Source organism: Spinacia oleracea, chromosome 6, assembly GCF_020520425.1.
Source record: "Spinacia oleracea cultivar Varoflay chromosome 6, BTI_SOV_V1, whole genome shotgun sequence".
NCBI classification, from domain to species: domain Eukaryota; kingdom Viridiplantae; phylum Streptophyta; class Magnoliopsida; order Caryophyllales; family Amaranthaceae; genus Spinacia; species Spinacia oleracea.
The window spans coordinates 26,366,889-26,386,086 of NC_079492.1; the positions used below are offsets into that span (position 1 = coordinate 26,366,889).

The 19,198-nt window shown below is 38.8% G+C and overlaps 2 protein-coding genes across 2 annotated transcripts; both read right to left on the reverse strand.

Moving 5' to 3' along the window:
- Positions 1 to 3,262: 3,262 nt before the first annotated feature.
- Positions 3,263 to 5,257, reverse strand: LOC110778064 (cyanidin 3-O-galactoside 2''-O-xylosyltransferase FGGT1). The gene is made up of 2 exons (XM_021982625.2): positions 4,318 to 5,257; positions 3,263 to 3,906 (listed from the first exon to the last, which is right to left on the reverse strand). The coding sequence occupies exons 1-2, from the start codon at positions 5,225 to 5,227 to the stop codon at positions 3,416 to 3,418; spliced, it is 1,401 nt and encodes a 466-aa protein (XP_021838317.1). The 5' UTR covers positions 5,228 to 5,257; the 3' UTR covers positions 3,263 to 3,415.
- A 1,362-nt stretch (positions 5,258 to 6,619) lies between these two features.
- LOC110778063 (uncharacterized) lies at positions 6,620 to 12,904 on the reverse strand. The gene is made up of 8 exons (XM_021982623.2): positions 12,416 to 12,904; positions 10,389 to 10,592; positions 9,750 to 10,238; positions 9,368 to 9,481; positions 8,648 to 8,839; positions 8,150 to 8,380; positions 7,422 to 7,542; positions 6,620 to 7,341 (listed from the first exon to the last, which is right to left on the reverse strand). The coding sequence occupies exons 1-8, from the start codon at positions 12,806 to 12,808 to the stop codon at positions 7,229 to 7,231; spliced, it is 1,857 nt and encodes a 618-aa protein (XP_021838315.2). The 5' UTR covers positions 12,809 to 12,904; the 3' UTR covers positions 6,620 to 7,228.
- Positions 12,905 to 19,198: the final 6,294 nt, after the last annotated feature.

Here is a 19,198-nt window from a genome sequence, read left to right on the forward strand (position 1 = left end):
ACTCATCAGAAACAGCTACAGCAGCACCACCCAAGCAATCCAAAAGGTGTTGAGCACGCAAGCCATCTCTACCGCACGAAGTACCACGCGGAAAGCCCCTAATCTGCTCCAACACAACAGCGGAGGAAGCAGTAACGTGGTGATCAACAGGGATATCCGGTAAGGTAGGGACCGGAAAGGAAGGGTGTTTTGCTTGCAAATCTGCAAGAGTAGCGTCACTGTAAGGGGCAAGACCTGAGGACGAAAGAACTCTAACAGCAGCAGTGTAGTGACCGTCAGAAATCTTTCTCTTGCATTGCTTAATATTACGCTCCGCCAAATCTTGGTCTTCGTCAACATCCAATGGAGACACGCTAGCCAATGTGTCTATGACAAGTTGCTCAGAACCACCAGGCTCACCCCAAGAACGAATAGCAGAGGTGATACTCTCCTCCTGTCGTCGCCGCCTAACACCAGAGGAACACTCACGATTGCTTCGCGGAGAAAAAGTCTTGAGGACACAAAGAGGTAACACGAGCAACTGAACCCAACAAGCGATGTCATCTGACCTGCAAATCACCTTATCGAGCGCCCCTTTTAGAACTCGCGAAAAACCAAACGACGTTTGGGAGGGATGGATTTCACAGAACGCAACCGCTTAGACAATAAAGTGTCTAGAAGAGCAACATCAAAAGAAAAAGGATGTTCTCGAGGCGCATCAGAAGTAGAAAGCTCGGAAGTAGGAGCTTGCGGTTTTTGAATACCGTAGAGAATAAAACGAATAATACCATCCCCAGAATTAGGTGGGTCCACAAAAATAGTACTAGAACCACTGCCATGTCGACACCTAGTACGATGAGTATGTGTCTTGAAACAACCTCCACATAGCCAAATTCCCATACGACGAAAGGTCACCTCAGCCGTAGAAAAAACCTGCAAATCGGTGGTAAGGGAATGATGGGTTACATCCCGCACTCCAGTGCAACAATGACGATCCCGTAAGTGAGTGATCAGAGAACTCCTCACCAAACCACGCCCACCTCCATCCTGGCACCCGCTAAGACCCACAAAAGGGCAATGAAACTTCTCCACGGAAGCCGCCATATCAAAGCACTTCAACCGTGGAAATGCACACTTGCCTACGAAATATCACACACCTCAACAAGACCAACACTACACAAAGCCAGCAATACCACACGAACTCGCAGCACCATCAACCCACCAACAACCCGCAACAACACTGCGCCCACAAAGCTTGCAACACACACGAACAACTACACACATTGCCTGAAACCCCTGAAGCAATGCCACAACCGCTGCCGCAAACAAGAACGTAGCAATAAAACCACGCTTCAGCGAAATAATGCCGCAACCGAAGCCACAATACCGTCACTGGAACCACCACGAAACCCCAACTGAAGTCACAAAACCGTCACCGAAACCACCACAAAATCCCACGATGTAACAGAGAACGTAGAATGCGTAACCCTGCAAATGTTGCACGTTGAGCCACCGAAGCCCCAAGATCCTTCAAATCATCACAAACCCACGCAAAATAACCCCGGCAAAATTAAACCCCTGCAAAAACCACGCAAATACCATGCAAACGCCACCAGCAGCGAACCACCACCACCACGTCGAACCAAAAGCCAAAACTGCGAGGATTTGCGCCGACGAGACAACTCAGACCCGCCGGAGGAAGAACAAAGAGTCGTTGAGCCACCAGACGCAACAAAAAGACCGTCGAATCAACAAAAAGACCTGACGAACAACCGCCGAATGCTATGCCTGAAAAACGCCCTGCGAGAGTCGACCCTTGGCCGGTGACTCGCCGTTGCTGACTGGCCGGTGACTCGCCGTTGCTGACTGGCCGGTGATTGGCCGTTGCTGACTCCTTGGCCGTTGCTAACCCTTGCCCTAATCGCCAAATCGAGAGGATTGGCGTTTTTTTATTATTATTATTATTATTATTATTATTATTATTGAAATTATTGGAAATTTATGTGAACTTATCTAAACTTATTTGAATTAATTGGACCTGAAACTTATTTTTTTTAAGGTGAACAGAACACCTCCTCAAAGTATTAGTTTATGCAGCTCTTATGAGTACCAGTTGCGGAGCCCATCCAATTTTGTAAAAAAAATAAATGTTTATACCTTATATCTATTAGAAAGGTATTTAATACGGATTTAATAATTGTTTTATTAACGACACCATGATTCAAGAATGCAGACACCCAAATTCAAAAATCTTGGCTATGCTAAATTTTCCTTATTATTGACTTTGTAATATTCCAAGGTAGTATAAATTCTCCCACATAAGCATCAATATAGTCCAACTTTTTCATAACTCTAACATGGTGTCACAACTTTGATCTGTCTATGTATTTTTTTTCTCTTTTTTCCTTTCCACTTATTCAATGAACTACATGTGCCTTATTGTTTGTTTCCTATTTTTCTTGCATCTCTTATAACATGAAAATGATTAATCTGAATTTTTACTTGATCAAATGATTCAAATTGAAACATCCATCTATACCTCTTTATTGATTAAAAAAACAAAAAAAGAAGGAAAAATGAACAAATTAATATATGAACCATTTGAATTGATTTCATGAAATTTTAAAGTCAAAAGTAATAATGACAATGTGATGTGATAACAAAAAAGATTAATGTGATTGTTTTGGCCTACAAGTTACAACTATCATTATCATCATTAACGCATTTCATGAGAAACTGGGGAAAATATGAGCACCTTAATCATGCTTGATTAGTTACACTTAATGATTGCTTGAAATGCTAATACACGTTTCATCAAAGCTAGTCAATAGTATCGTCTTGTCATTTGTTACTCTGTAAGTCTGTAACAACTCCATCCGTTTCCGGCCTAAATTAGTTTCAGCTTTTGTCTTTTGATTGAAGAATGACTTACTTAGAATCAATTTCCCAACCAAGGAATGAAGTGAAAATGATGTATAAGTATAACTAGGGGAAATTGCGTCAATATCAGGAAGATCGATCAGCATCCAACTCAAACTTCAATCTTGTATAATACAGATTCTAACGTACTTCCCTACATTCTTAGTTTCTTACCCAGACTTTGCCACTTTGTTCAGTACGTACTTCTTTAACAATATTAACACAAATCTATGCACAACTACAAAGAGTTAGGAGAAAATTCCCTGCAAAAGACGAACCAAAAAGAAACTAATTAACCAATTTAGTCATAGTTGATAATTCTTGGACACCATTAGTAGAAATTGGGAATCGAAAAACAGAGAGAAGAAGAAGAAAAGTAACGATTATTCTGTGTTGTATAAAGATTACAACATTTATTGAAAGCATTCTTTTCCAATGTAAACTATTTAATAAGAAAACCCATTCAATTCCTAAAACAATAGTTTTAGAATTTAGGTACTAGTCAAATTCGAGCTGATTATGCAAGGTCTTTTAGACTCTGAATAAACCCACTGATGTAGGATTCCTCAAGTCCTTCTCTTAACAAAAACTCCTTCCATTTTGCATGGTTAGCTCGAACCTCTCTTCCCACTTCATTCTCCACCTCCATGACTGTCGCCACTGCCTTACAAACCGCCTCACGAGTAAAGAAACCGTCTTCATCTCTCTTGTCAATCTCCACCCCGAGTTTCAAGTCAAGGCTCATCATTCTTGCATTGATGGATTGATCAACTGCGTGAGGTAACATCACTACTTGACAGTTGCTAACCATAGCTTCTGACAAGGATCCGGCCCCGCAATGTGTTAGGAAACATCCCACTGAAGGATGTTGCAAGATCAGTTGTTGTTGCACCCAACTAATGTGAACAATTCCTCTTCCTTTTGTTCTTTCTGTGAACCCTTCAGGTAAGGCTGACTCGAGTGTGGAGCATTCTATAGGCAACTTAAGGGCGGCCAAGAAGGGCATACCTGAAATTAGTTATATCATCATACAATTATTTATTATTCTCATCATACTAATGCAAGGAAATACATTCAATAGATTTTACCAACAACAATTTTCAGTAAAGACTCTGTCATATACTACCTCCGTTTCTGAAAGTTCTTTATGTCTTGAAATATGTGTCTAGAGTATGAAAACTTTGACCATAAATTATCATTATCATATTCATCAAAACGCTATCATGTATGATCTTGTTAGATTGGTCTCGTAATGTATTTTTATAATATCTAACTTTTTACAATCTTTTCACATACGAAATTGGATATATAAGTGGTTAAATATTGCGTTGGAGTTTGTGCAAATAGTAAGCGTAAAGAACATTAAGGAACATAGGTAGTACATGGTTTAATTAGGTTGAAAGGTGTACACGTACGCACCTGTGAGTTCAAGTCCCAAAACAATCTCTTGAAACTGGTGTTTTTGAAGGAAACATTCACTCCCAAGTGCACAATACAACACACTACCGTTTCCAAAACCCTGCAACCAATCTTCGAAGTACTCATCAAGCTTACCAGAAGGCAGTTCTGGCACCACAGGCCCAGCAAGAAGCACAGGCTTACCATAGTTCTTCTGAACAAAGTCACAATAAGGCCCTTCCATCTCCCTACAAGTCTTGATACAAACAGCATCACACTCTCGGAAAGCTACTGAAACTCTTTCCAACAATGACATCCCACCACCTCCAAACTCAGCTTTAGATGCACTAGAAAGGCTACGAGCTTCATGGGATCGTAGCCTGATAGAAGGCAAAGGAAACTCTGGTGGTGGCTGCTTCAAATCTTCCTCTGAGAAGCAGTTGATAGGTAGGTTTCTTGGCTGAGGGAGCAAGTAAGCAACTGTTACTAAGTAAACTGTGGAATAAAACAATGACTTAATTTGGTGTTTTCGGGCCACTTTAGGAACCCAGTCAGCAAAGTCAAAGAAGATGAAATCAGGTTTAAGGGTACAAAGATGGGATTCAATTGTATCCTGAGTTTGGTCCATGGCAGTCATTATGAGAGGCCTAGAAGAAGCAGGAACATCCGCAGTTGTTTCAGCTCCAACAGGAAGTCCATCCACAGACGGGAGTTGGATTGGAATCAAAGTGATGAGATTTGGGTGGTGGTTGTGAATGACAAACTTGTTTTTGGTTTTTGTAGGGAGGAAGAAAGAGATCTTGTGACCCTTTTCAGCAAGTTTGTTGGCTAAATGGAGAAAAGAAGTAATGTGACCAAAAGCAAACCATGGACACATTGCTATATGCAAATGCTCGTCGTTTCCATTGCTATTCTCATTTTCCATGGACATTTTTGCTAATGTATGTGTATTCTTTGTGTATTCCTTTCATGCTTTATATATAAGCTAGCATATCTTGCATACAAGAGGACAGCTTTTTCACAATGATCCATGTGTTATGTGGCATAACCATAATTGGAAATTTGTAACAGCTAGTGCCCAACAAGTCAAACAACCTACTGCAAGGCAAAGTAACGTACGTGTTGGAATGTCCTGTTCTATCATTCATCGTTATCTTTACCCCATTGCCTTCAAGAGGCTCCCGCAAGAAGCGGGGTAAGGGAGGGTCGGGTGTACGCAACCTTACCCCTGCAATTGCGGAGAGGTTGTTTCCAATTGACCTAAAAGCGATAACGGGACGACCATCTGCTACTTCATGGAAAGGAAACGAAAAGATTTTAAGAGTCATTTTAATTTAATCTATTACATCCCACAGCCAAAAGAACAAATGAATCTTTAGCTCCATCGGAAATGGACATAAATATCATGTTCTATGTCTATATTAAACTCCGTAACATCAATGAGCTCCCTCAGTGGATGTAGCTGACACATTGTTAGTAAACCACGAAGACCGTGTTAATTTTCTTAGTATAACATTAAGATCACTGGAAATATTTTAATATGTTATCCATATCAATATATCATAATAAGTTAATTTGTGATTGACCATTTCTTCAATATGCAACATCCCTCTTAGCATATTTCAATAAGAAACATAGACAAATTAATGACCCATTTTGATTTTAGTTATAATGTTTTTCAAGGGAACGATCCACTTTGATTCATTTCTTTGAACATTAAGTCAAGTACTTAAAAATAAAAATATTCGTCAGGGATTGAAAAATATATATTTTGCTCGTATTGACATTGTCATATTGTAATGATTAGTTCTCCTCTATCTTCAGAAAAGATGAGTTAGATTGGTACTCCGTATATGTTAAGAACAAACCTAGTTTTCATTTCCTCGTCAGAAAAAATTAATCACATTAATTTCGGAGATTAATGGCTTGCTTCGTTTGTACTCTGTAAGAGTAAGAGAAGTTCATCAGTCACTTGAGCATTGTTTTGGCTAAGAAATATTACTAGTTATCTTTATTGTTAACTATTACTTCGTTTTCATCAAAAAAAAAAAACTATTACTTCGTCTTACCCTTCACAAAATAATTCAGGACTCAAGGCTAACAGGTTTTTAACCAATAAAAACAAATGACGCATAAATAAAACAAATGGTGAGTATTGCTGTATTGGTTAGTGTCCAAGCGTTTGGCGCCCTTTACCAAAACTCTTCGGCCTCTTCCCTAAGCATAAGGCAACAAGAGAATGATTTTCTTAAGGAATTTTGATTAGTGTCACGAAATAAATAAATTATGAACTATCTTTTCACATTTTCATGCAACTGGGAAAAAAATCAAAGGTTGAACCACTTTATTGTTAATTCCTCTAAAAAAATCAAAGGTTGAACCACATGCTGATGTTATCAATTGCCCCTAATACAAGTGCTCAAAAATCAAAATGCTTAATATCCAAGCTACTAATACACGTTCGATCCAACTTGTCAATTGTATCTTCTCGATCATCTGTAACAACTTGGATCTTTTCCAGCCTAAATCTAATTTCAGCTTTCGTTTGATGAGTGACTGACAAAGAAGCAATTTCCAAACCAAGAAATGAAGTGAAAAAGATGATCACTACGGAAGTCGCATCAACATCAGGAAGATCTCCTTTCGATACTCACTAACCAACTCAAACTTCAATCTCTGTATACTACAGATTCACAGAATTCTGAATTCTTGCTCAAACTCGGTCACTTTTAACAATGTCTGAAACCATCACTAGCGACCAAAGATAACAACGCAACTCCAATTCCAGATACGACATGAACAACAGGAATGTTGTTGCAGTAAAAAATGGCAATTGTCACCATTTTAAAGTCTAGTAGAAGTATTGAACTTCACACCTTCTCGTAATCAAATCAGACTAGGGACAGGACTTACCTTAGAGAAACAACAGTCACTACCGTGCTTGTCTGGCTAATGCGAAATGATTATCTTGATTCAATGACATCAACAACTCAAGGACAATCACTTTCTCGGGTTTATAGATCTTCAGACGAGGTTCCAAAAGCCCTGATGTTGAAATTATGCTCGAAAACGTAAGAAATCAGTTAGGGAAGGCAGCAAAAATTTTAGGAGCAGCTGATACATACCAGGGGAGAGCTCCTTGCCACCGTACAACTCTTTGGATATGGGATTGGTTGACCAGTGATTAACTGCTACACGACTCGTTGGCTGGAAGCCAACAATTTTTCCCTCGGGCGTTAAAACAACCTATATTCAGATCACAATTAAACAACAACTCCACAATAGAACCCAAAAAAAGCCTTAAAATTATTAAAAAAAACTACGCCACAGTATGAGTTGCTTGCCTAGAAAATTTTGACAACATATGAAGACAAATCTAAACACAGCTACAAAGGGTTGGGGGAAAAGCCCCTCCGCACTAAAGGTTCCTCAAAATTCAGGACTTGGTGTTTCAAAGATTATGCTGAAAAATAATTGCCAAGTTAATGATAATTTGTATACTAACAATTTCAACAGCATTTTGATTAACAATCTAGGCACTCATAAAAGCATATATTTTTAGTAATGGCAGTAAACAAGTGACTCCACATGAGAAAAACACTGGAGAATGAGCAGAATTCAGCCTGAATCAATAAAAATTAGATTTAATCTGTAAATTTTCAGTAAAAATATTCAGTCCAGACTCCAGAGCATAATTTGGCCTTACTTTATAAGCGACCAAATTCACATTTTTGAAATCAAATTCCTAAAATCCCCTTTATCTGATTAGTATACTTAGTTCTGATCTTCCTCACTGCTATAGAGTGACCGGCTGATCAAAGAAGAAGAAAAGAAAATAGCAAATGGGACACACCTGATAACTAGCAATTTCGTGGACAGATGTTTCCAGCTCTTCCTTATTTGTTGCAGACACTTCAGAGCTACCTGTAATATCTTGACCGTTTGGATCTGCCTCATAACCGTACCTTAAATAAAGGGGAAATTCCCCAATCCACGCTCCAACACTGGGTTCAAATTTTACATCTCCATTCCAACCATAACAATCCTTTATCTTCTTAACAATTGCAGAGCAATAAACATCCAGCTGTACAAAAACAAATCCAAAAGTTATCAGATGATATTACCAAATAAAAATAAAAGAATCAGCATATAATCTTAGACAGCGCTGAAAGAGGAAAGAAGCAGAAGCAAGAACGTTAAAAACATTGGTGATTAAACGATTAAACCGCAATCATTTTCAATTATCAGAAATTATCTTGAAATGAGTTGCACCAATGATGAATTGGCTTCTCATAAAAAGTCTACGTATTAGCTTTTAGACAATTACTGTTTTCACTTTTCAGTCATATACCTCAGAAGCCTCTAAATTCAAAGGTTGCACTTGTTCGTAGTCATTCTCTGAGGAAATCACATATTTTTCTCTAGGATATCTTCTTGGAATGTTTAGATGCGGCATAAATAGTTTGACCAGCACACCAACAGAAACCAGTAAAGTTGCGGTGACAAGAGTGCTTCTCAGAAAACCAAGCCAAGAAAAACCTCTCTGTCAGAAATAAAACCAGAAGATATAGATTAGCAAGGTAAACAAATAAAGGACCGGCGCCACCGAAAGTAAACTAACAGAAAAGGTACCAAAATAATTGCAAAGCCATTCCCCAAACCTCAAAACCCTTGTCCTACTAAACGAAGAAGGGGGAGAGAAAAGGAGAGGTATCATCCCTCACTCCACAGTCCAGGCCATTTTTTAGAGGATTAATCATACATCTTTGAGAAGCACAAAAGAAGATTAAGGATGGAAACATGCAACATTTGTAACTTATAATGTGCCACAGGCCCACACACAAAAAGGTTATCATATATTTCCTACTCATTAACTGTTATTTGAGTATTAGAAGTTCAGAACCATAAATTGTAGTAGTTACCTTTAAACCAAAAGAGAATCATAATCATCAATTCAAAAATAAATTTGAAAGGCAGGAAGTGAACACCTACATCAAGTTCCATATAAACTAGAGAGCATTACTACAGCCTAAAGAAGCTTGGGGAATAAGAATAATCTGCATACTCACACCTTACTCTTTGACAACTTTTTCGGGATTCTGACTGCATCACATGATAGCTGCTGTTTACTGGGAAGTGTGCAGAAGTCCTCAAAATATAAATCTAGAATGTTAGCCAATCCAACCTGCAAATTGCCGCTTCTGTCATGTACATGAAGTAAGCATTAACTAAAGTACAATAGTAAACTGAGATGACAAAGGGAGCAGTATATACAACGAACCCCTCTCAATACACAACAGACAACACCAAAGTTTTCCAGCTCTCAGGAAACAAAAAAAACTCTACATTGTTACTTGCAGATTACAATGTTTTTTTCAGAATATAACAAAGTTCATAGAAAATGGAATAATTTCCTAAATTTAAAGAAGAAAGGGGGGAGCAAACAAAATTACCATTTCTGAGTGGGTCAAGAAAACTTCCCAACTATTTCCCATTGTCTTTTTCCAACCTTCAAATTTCAGATTAGTGACTCTATCAGCATCAATCTCAAGCCTATAAGCAGGTACATATTCCATTGTCCACATACTAAACTCAGATCCACCAATCTTCTCCAATTTAGAACACATCAACGACGTCCATGCCGATTTTGTTGGTTTCTTGTTTTTAATGTCGTATTTTGCTCTTACCAAGTTGAACTTATCCAAAAGGCTTTTGGCATTTTCAATTATTGCATCCTCAAACATATGTATGATCACCGAAGAATCTTTTGATGAAAACTTCTTACTTTTTGAAAACCAATTGAAGAGACCATTTGATGCTTTTCTTGCTGATTCTTGAAGAAAATCCTTTTGAGTGCTTTCAAGAGCTAAAATGCAAACTGCTTCTGCAAGTCCAGCAATGACCTTCTCATCTGACGAGCTGAGTACAAAAGAAGCAGTAACCTGCCGATGGCAAAGGTATAAGAGAACTGAACCAATAAGTACCATGTGATACCTGCAGGCCAACCATATTTTTGTGGTATTACAACAAAGAAAGGCACATACCTATCACAAAACATTGTCAAGGAAAAATAGTAAGGGACAAAGACTAACCTCTCTTGGGCTTCCAAGATCCTCCATATTTCTTTGTGATCCAGGTCGGAATATTGCCAATTCGAAGTTCCAGAGCTCCTGCACTACAACTTGTCTAAATGTCATTGCCAGGATATTTCTGGAATTTGTACTAGAGAGAATATCGTTGGGAAGAGAACTTCTTAGCTTCCTTGCTTTCTCTTTCACCTTCTTAGCTGGGAGAAACTACCAAATATGAAGAACAGATACTCGATTGTTAGTCAAAAGGTTTAAGTTTAACAGATATTATCCCAGTATCACTTTCAGTTTCATATAAAATCATGAAATATGATAAGCAATCACAGTTGGCTGGAATTGTATACACTTCAGTCCTGGCAAAAACTGAAAGGAAACAATTTATCCATCAGATAGTCTAAGATCTCACGGTACATTGATAAGGGCTTGATACTAAGTACCACGGGTGAAATCAATTAACTAATATTACGGAATACATTATTGCAATTACCATATGATTGAACTTGCTACTGTAAAAAAAAATATAGATGATTGAACTTGCCAAAAGCAAGGGCTGAAAAATTACTGTGACTCGTGACTTATTGGCAAGACACAGCAACCAACCCCGGCCCTCTACCAGGCTACAACCAGTAGTTTGGTAGGCCGTATCATCTTGAAAGGATCAAATGTACACACCCTTGCAACGATGAGTTTTGACCTAGTGAAGCTCGCTATTGTTGAAAATCTATAGTAACTTTATCAACATATTGGCCTTAAAACTCCCCATTTCTTCTATCAGAAACTAGCTTTAGTAAACTATCTTCCCAAATCAAAAAAGGAAGTTAAAACAAGTTTCACTCCTTCTGACTGGGCCATTTGCCCATTTCCATTTTCAAAATGGAAAATACAAAAAGAAAAAACTCCTAAAATTATGTACTTCATGAAACCTACGAACAATGTTTTTTTTTTTTTTTTTACCTATGACATCCCTAAAACAAAGTGTCCCTCCGTTTGAAAACAAATGTTATTTTAGGATTTTTGGCTAGAAAGAAATGCAAAGCTAGGGAAAAGTTACACTTATTTGAATCGATAAATACTGTTTGAAAACAGATATTTTTTTCTTGCTAAGAGATTTCATGTAAAACAACACTTCTTTTAAAATAAAAAAACTCCAAAGCAACAACTATTTCTAATAGGAGGAAGGATCGTCCTAAACCCGGAAGCTTTCTTAAGTAACAAACGCGTTTCACTTATTCTAATCTCAATCCATGTCTCATTTGACTAAATGGTCCAATTGTCACCTAAAACAACCAAAACTAGGGTATTTTGCACATTCATATGTTTCCTCAAAATTCACCTAAAACCATAAGTGACAACCTTTTTTGGAATATGGAAATAGAACTAGTTTCTCAACCCACTTCTCGCTCCTTGGTTGCGTTCCAATACTTACAACAAAACATTTTGTTGTACCTACGCTCCTTCGTACGGAAGATTCCTCACCTCCACACAATTCACAATTGAAGTACTCAAACCCCAAAAGGTTCATATACCTGGAAAAGTGGCACGACACTACCTAGATCAGTCCACATTTACATACTTCACAGAGCCAACAATCTCCTTTGGAAACAACTTGTTTTAGGCTACAAATTCCCAAATACTACCAACAATATTAACTATACCAATGGCAATTTCTATTTTGTCTAATATACCCCCAGTGCGAATTTTATACTTGTATTATATTCTTCTTTCTTTTTTTTCTGGCAAATTAACAAAATTGGTGCCCATTTTCTTTCCCCATGTTCATTTTTCTCATACGCAGTAAAGAGGTTGGATGTATCTTAGGCAAAGTACACCCGGGTGTATAATAAAAGAACTTGAGCTCATACTCGTTCCACACATTTGCAAAAGGCAATAAATTTCCAAGGAAAAAAAAACACCAACTGCAACAATATTAACAAAATTACAACAACATAAACCAAATTGCACAAATTTCAGATAGACAATTCTCAATAAAATAAAAAAAATTAAACCCCCAAAAGTAAAATCAAACTGACCAGCCTAGTCGACACAGTGCTATGCTCATCATCAGGACCAGGGTAAAGTGCCTCCACAACCATCGTCGATAACCCAGCATCAACATGTTCGTTGGCGGTTTCTCCGCCGTCGGAAGCGGCGGCAGTTAGAGCTTGCTCGAAGGGTACGGAGCCGGTGAGAGAGAGCCGAGCCATGTCGTTTTCGTAGGTGCGAACACAGGGGAGTGAATTTCCCTGCGACCGAGCCACGGCTTCAAGCATTGCTTGTTCTTCCGAAGAAGAGTACGAGGAAGAAGGTAAGGCATTGAAAGCGAGCTGTTTTGGGGCTTTGAACGGGAGTTTGTAAAAGGGTATGGATGTTTTGAAGGGGTGAGAGAGGAGTGAGGAGGAGAAGAGAGACAGTTGAGACGCCATTGTTGGAGGTTTTTATTAGAAGGTGGTGTTGCCTTGTGGCTTCTGTGGGTGTTTGGAAATGCGAAGGGAAAAGATGAAGGTTTAAATTGAGGGTTTTAGATGGTGGTAACTTGTAAAATTAGAATATCTTTATTTTATGTTTCAGAATTCTATCAGCTGTAGAAACAATGAGGACAAGCAAATTTTTTGAAAATAATGATTTCACTTGTTTGATAGTTTGCCTAATTTTCCATTGTTTGGTTAGCATAATCAAGAAAACTGTTGAAATTAATAAAATAATTTTAGATTTTCAAAGTTTTCTATTAATTTCGATGAAAAAACTATAGAAAATTAAATAACTCAATTATAACAAAAAAAAACAATGAAATTTTGTACATATTTTCACATCTATCTATCTATTACTATTACTATATACTAAAAGAGACACCAGGAATAATACGTGTCATCTCCTGGTGATTTCTTATTATTTTTCTTTTTAAATTACTTTTTAAATATTTATAAATAAATTATATTTTAAATCAAATTTTCAAATAAATGATAATAATAGAAAAAGTTAAAAACAAAAACGTATACATGGAATATATCGAAAAGTAGAACAATTAACAGTACAAAATAAAGTAGAATAAATTCTATTGATTACATCAATCCTAACCCTTTAAAAAGCAAGAGTTGCCATGAATTTCCTTAAGAATAGTAAAATTACTGCTCTACCCTTACATTCCTTTTTGAAAAATATTCATTTTCTCTTAAGAATAGAGAGATTATCGCATTGCCCTTTCACACTATCTGAATCCTCTAACACACAATTGTCCATCCTCTCATTGTGTTTGCTCCAGCCCCCCTCTCCTCTTACGACTACCACCGTGCTCTCAGCTCTCCTCACAATCTCACATGGTCCCTCTCCTCCCAATTGATTAATTGTTTTTAAGTTTGTAGAAGCACATACATTAGATTCAAAGATAAAGTCTCTCTCACCTCGATTTCTCAAACCCCAATTCAATTCTTCGTCGTCTTTTTCTGTTGCTGTTGTTTATGATAATTTTGTCCTCATGGCGCTGCCTCGCTCAAGGTATTTAATTTATGTGGTTCTAGATCTGCTTTTTATGATTGAGTTAGTTGTTTTTGCGATCTGAGATTTGTTTGATTTTTGATTTTATATACTAGGTGTAGACACCTAATTTGTGTCTCCCCTTTGGGATGATGACGATACCATTATCCTTATTAGGCGGTTGGAGCAACTCCGTGCGAAAATCCCAATTGCTAAGAACATGTCCAAAATCTAAGAGCCAAAATCCAATCCCCGAGGTCGTTCCCATTCCGGAACTCGGTATAAAATACAAATTCCAAAAATCAATTTCAAAATCCAAGTACAATCTCACCCAATGGACTATCCCATTGGTTTTACAAGGCCTTTTCCAGTGAAAATGACACTAAGCAATCCAAATTCGGGCGCCGACCCACAAAACCGAGCGAGCCGGTCCTCGTCCCGTAAAACCGAATTCAAAAACCCGGAAACGGCTAGTTTTTAGTCGCAAACTTCCTTAATCATCAAGCAAACACTACGTGCCAACTTCGTACAATTCGTACGAAGGTACACCAATACAAGCCAAAACAAGGACGACATCTTTCGTCCTTTTTGGCAGCTTCTGCGCCACGTCAGCAACGCCTAGCGCTGGCAGCTGCGCTGGACGCTGGCGTGAGATGGTGTTTAGCAGCAGCTTCTCCTATTTAAACCCCTAATTCTGAGCATTATGGGGAGGCAAAATCAAAACACAACGTCGTAATACAAAAATTGCCACTCAAATCAAAAATAGAAAAAATCCTCCAAAATCACATACAATTTTCAAGTTCTAAGCAATTGGGAGCGCTAGAAGGAATTCTTGCCTAAACCTAACTAGGTAATTCCGAATCCCAACCCTAATCAATCATGTTTTTTTGATTTTCTCTTCAAAAATGATTAGTAAGTTGGCATTTTTAATCCTAAAAGTGTCACTTACAACAATCATACATTTCTTACTAAATCCAAACTTTATGTGATACAAAAATACAAACTTTCAAGATTCAATGATGTTCAAAGTTGTTTGTAATCACTTCTTTGAACTAGAATCACCTTCAAAACATGGAATAATAAAAGATGATGCCTTTCTAATGTTTAAAGGTTTAATATTTGAGATTCAAGACTCCATTTTTCAAATTTCAAGTTCAAGTTTCAAGATCCGATAGGGTTGTTTGCAATCACTTCCTTAAACTAGGATTATTTCAAAATAAGAGCTCACCAAAGATCAAGCCTTTTCAACTTTAAAAGGTCCAATATTTGAGATTCAGGACTCTTAAATTCAATATTTCAAGTTCAAGTTCAATACTTCCTCCGTTCCGGAAAAATCGCACCATGGTTTTCAAAACTCAAAGCCTCATACTCTATACAAAAAATGCTTCTCTTTCCAAGTTCAAACTCCGAGTCAAATTCAAATTCATCTTCAAGCTACAAAAAAAATCCTTGTCTTCCATTGCTTCCAAATACAAAATTCAAAATACTTCCAATGGGTTGAAAATCCCCTGAAATAGTACAAATTCAATTTCCGCATTTTATAATGGGTTGAAAATCCCTTGAAATAATACAAATCCAAATTCGAAAACACTTTCAACGGGTTGAAAATCCCTTGAAATAATACAAATCCAAATTTCGAAAACACTTCCAACGAGTTGAAACTCCCCTAAAATATTCCAAGATCCAATGGGTTGAAATTCCCCTAAAATATTGATTGGTTGAAATTCCCTTGAAATAATACAAAATCAATTCCCTTTCAATTGGGTTGAAATTCCCCTGAAATACTTCGAAATCCAATGGGTTGAAATTCCCCTAAAATATCGACGGGTTGAAACTCCCCTGAAATAATACAATATCCAATCTCCTAAAATATTTCCAATGGGTTGAAAATCCCTTGAAATAATACAAGTCAAATTTCCAATGGGTTGAAATTCCCCTAAAATAGTCCGATTTCAATATTCCAAGCTCTAATACAAGGAGGAAACCTCCACAAAAGAATGAAGCTCCTCTCAAATATTTCCAACAGGTTACAAATCCCGAATACAAATACAAAATCCAAAATCTCGAATCTTCAGAGTGGCACTTAGAGTCAGGTCTAGGTCTCATTCATTGTATGCATATCATATCATGTGTCTGGAAGTCCAAGTTCTAAAGTTCAAAATCATGTGGTAACTAGGTGCTCGGACTCATTCTCTCAGAATCCTATTCAAGATGACTTCACTAGCAGCGGTTGTAGCAGAGCTCTATGAACGTGTTGAAGAAGCTGAGGCTCGCGTAAGGGCTCTCGAAGACAATCAAGAAACACTTTTTGATGCATAAGGCTGGAGGAAGTCCCTCAAGATATCTCCTCCAAATGGAAAAATATACAAAATTACTGTGGGCGAAGGATCTATGATGAGCGAGTCCGAGTCAGAGGATGAGTCTGGATCCAAGTCTAGTAATGAGTCTAAGAGTCTAGGGCTAGAGTCTTGCATCAATCAAGAGCCTCTAAAGGCCGAGCTTCAAGTCAAAACTGTCGATGTAATGATTGCCAATTTCAATAACACTTCAATTTCCTCTTACTCTTCGAGTCCAAATTCAAAACACACTTCTAATCCAAACAACTTTTCTTCACAAGAAACTGACCTTGAAATACTAAAAGTTATTAAAAATCATGAAAACGGGACGCCCATAATTGAGGAAACAGAAAAAGTTAACCTTTCTAACAACAGTGATTCAAAACTACTTCAGATTGGTCTGACTCTATCTCAAGCAGAGCGGGATGATCTTATCAAGCTACTTTCAGAGTACATAGACGTCTTCGCATGGTCCTATCATGATATGCCAGGGGTTGATCTAAGCATCAGTCAGCATACAATTCCCCTCATTCCAGGTTCAAAACCCATCAAGCAGAAACTCCGTCGCATGAAACCGGACGTTTTCCTCAACATTCAAGAAGAAGTCTCTAAGCAGCTAGAGGCCGGGTTTATTCGAGAAGCCCAATATCCAGAATGGATTGCAAATGTCATCCCAGTCGCCGGGGCAAAGTACAATATGAGGCTCAATCCTCAAAAATGCGCATTCGGGGTAACGTCAGGCAAGTTACTCGGATATGTTATCAACTCTCGGGGCATCGAGGCTGATCCTTTGAAAATCAAAGCAATTCTAGAGATGAAGCCACCAAGGAATGAAATGGAAATTCGGGGGTTTCTCGGCAAACTGCAATACATCAGTAGGTTCATTTCGAAGCTCACTATGATTTGTGAACCGGTATTTCAAAAGCTCCGCAAAAGTGAGCCCAAAGTCTGGGATGAAGACTGTCAACATGCGTTCGACATTATCATAAGTTACCTCTCCAACCTGCCAGTTCTAAAGCCAGCCATGCCAGGGATTCCCCTCACGCTCTACCTTACAACAACAGATTCAGCAGTAGGGGCCATGCTCGCCAGGAGATTGAAGGCAAGGAGAATGTCGTATATTACATAAGCAAAAAGTTAATCGAGTACGAGACTAGATACACTCAGCTCGAGAAACTCAATATCGCCTTTGTTTGGGCCAAAAAGAAACTACGGCACTACATGCTCTCCCATACAGTGCACGTAATCAGCAAAGCAGATCCTCTCAAGTACTTATTTGAAAAACCAGCTCTCAACAGACGGTTGTCCAGATGGTTGGTCATACTAGCAGAATTCGATCTCAAATACATGCCTCAAAAGTCTATCAAGGGGTCAGCAGTCTCAGACTTCCTAGCCGACTGTCCCATTGAGGAAGAAGAGGAAGATTACGACTTACCCGACGAGCAAATCTTAATGACAAGTGATGACAGTTGGTCGATGCACTTTGACGGTGCTTCAAATCAAAACGGATGTGGTGTTAGAGTAATTCTAGTGAGCCCACATTCCTATATCAGCAAAACAACAATTCAACGTCACAAACAATGCGGCAGAATATGAAGCAGGCATTATGGGCCTGGAAGCCGCCTTAGCATTGGGTGTCCAGAAACTTCGAGTCTACGGGGATTCCTCCCTGATCATCAATCAAATTTTCGGCAAATGGAAAGTAAGGAGCGAGAGCTTGGCCCCATACCAGTCCTATCTTGAGAAGCTGTCTGACCAGGTAGAAGAGCTTCGCTATACATACCTCCCGAGAGAGGAGAATCAATTGCCGATGCACTGGCAAAGCTGGCCTCAATGATCAACATTCCAAATGGCACCTGAAATGCCACTTACAATTGAAACACGTCAAGAAGCAGCATATGTCCATGCTATTGACGACATCGAGCCAAATAAAGATAAGCCCTGGTTCATAGACATTCAAAGGTATCAACAACATTCTGAATATCCTCCACACTTTTCAAGCAAGAACCAGAGGGCTTTACGACTACAATTAGCCAATTTCGTCATAGAAGGCGGCGTTCTATACAAGAGGACCCTTAACGGCCTCAATCTTCGATGTGTTGACAAGCACGAAGCTCAAAGAGTCATGGACACCGTACACGTCGGAGTCTGTGACACCCACATGAATGGGAAGATGTTGGCCCTCAAGATCATCAGGGCTCGATATTACTGGACTACCCTGGAACGGGATTGTTACTTCTTTGTCAAGAAATGTCCTACTTGCCAAAAGTGTGCGAATCTAAAGCACATTCCCCTATCATTGTTATATTCTCAGTCATCACCATGGCCATTCTCAGCTTGGGGTATCGACATCATCGGTAAAGTCACTCCAACAGGCACCGGGGGTCATGAGTTCATACTGGTTGCCATCGACTATTTCAATAAATGGGTCAAAGCCAGGTCATTCAAAGTGTTGGGTTCCAAGCAAGTGGCCCAGTTCATACCAGAAAAGATCATATGCAGATACGGAGTTCCACACGAGTTCATTAGTGACCAGGGAACCCATTTTCAAGGAGAGTGTGAAGATTTATTCACCGAGTACAAGATCCAACATCATCGTTCTTCGCCTTATCGCCCACAAACTAATGGGGCAGTCGAAGCAGCCAACAAGAACGTCAAAACCATCATCATGAAAATGACAACCAATTACAAAGACTGACCCCAGAAGCTGCACTTCTCATTATGGGGGTATTGAACTTCAATTCGCACTTCAACTGGCGCAACCCCATTCTCATTAGTCTATGGAATGGAGGCAGTACAACCTATCGAGCTGGAGATACCTTCTCTAAGGATACTCCTCGAAAGCAAAATCCTAGAAGCTGCATGGATACAAGCAAGGTATGATGAGCTAATCATGCTTGATGAGCATCGGCTTCAGGCTGCTCATCACGTACAAGTTTATCAGCGCCGAGTGGCCAGACATTTCAACAAGAGGGTCAGAACCCGAAACATCAAGGAAGGCGAGCT

Bases quoted from the DNA above. Each gene is read 5' to 3' on its own strand.
- LOC110778064 (XM_021982625.2), bottom strand. From the start codon at position 5,227: ATGTCCATGGAAAATGAGAATAGCAATGGAAACGACGAGCATTTGCAT. The intron at 3,907-4,317 runs GTGCGTACGTGT...AACTAATTTCAG, and splicing joins TTTGGGACTTGAACTCACAG to GTATGCCCTTCTTGGCCGCC.
- LOC110778063 (XM_021982623.2), bottom strand. From the start codon at position 12,808: ATGGCGTCTCAACTGTCTCTCTTCTCCTCCTCACTCCTCTCTCACCCC. The intron at 10,239-10,388 runs GTTAGTCTTTGT...TGCCATCGGCAG, and splicing joins ATCTTGGAAGCCCAAGAGAG to GTTACTGCTTCTTTTGTACT. The intron at 9,482-9,749 runs GTAATTTTGTTT...GGCAATTTGCAG, and splicing joins TCTTGACCCACTCAGAAATG to GTTGGATTGGCTAACATTCT.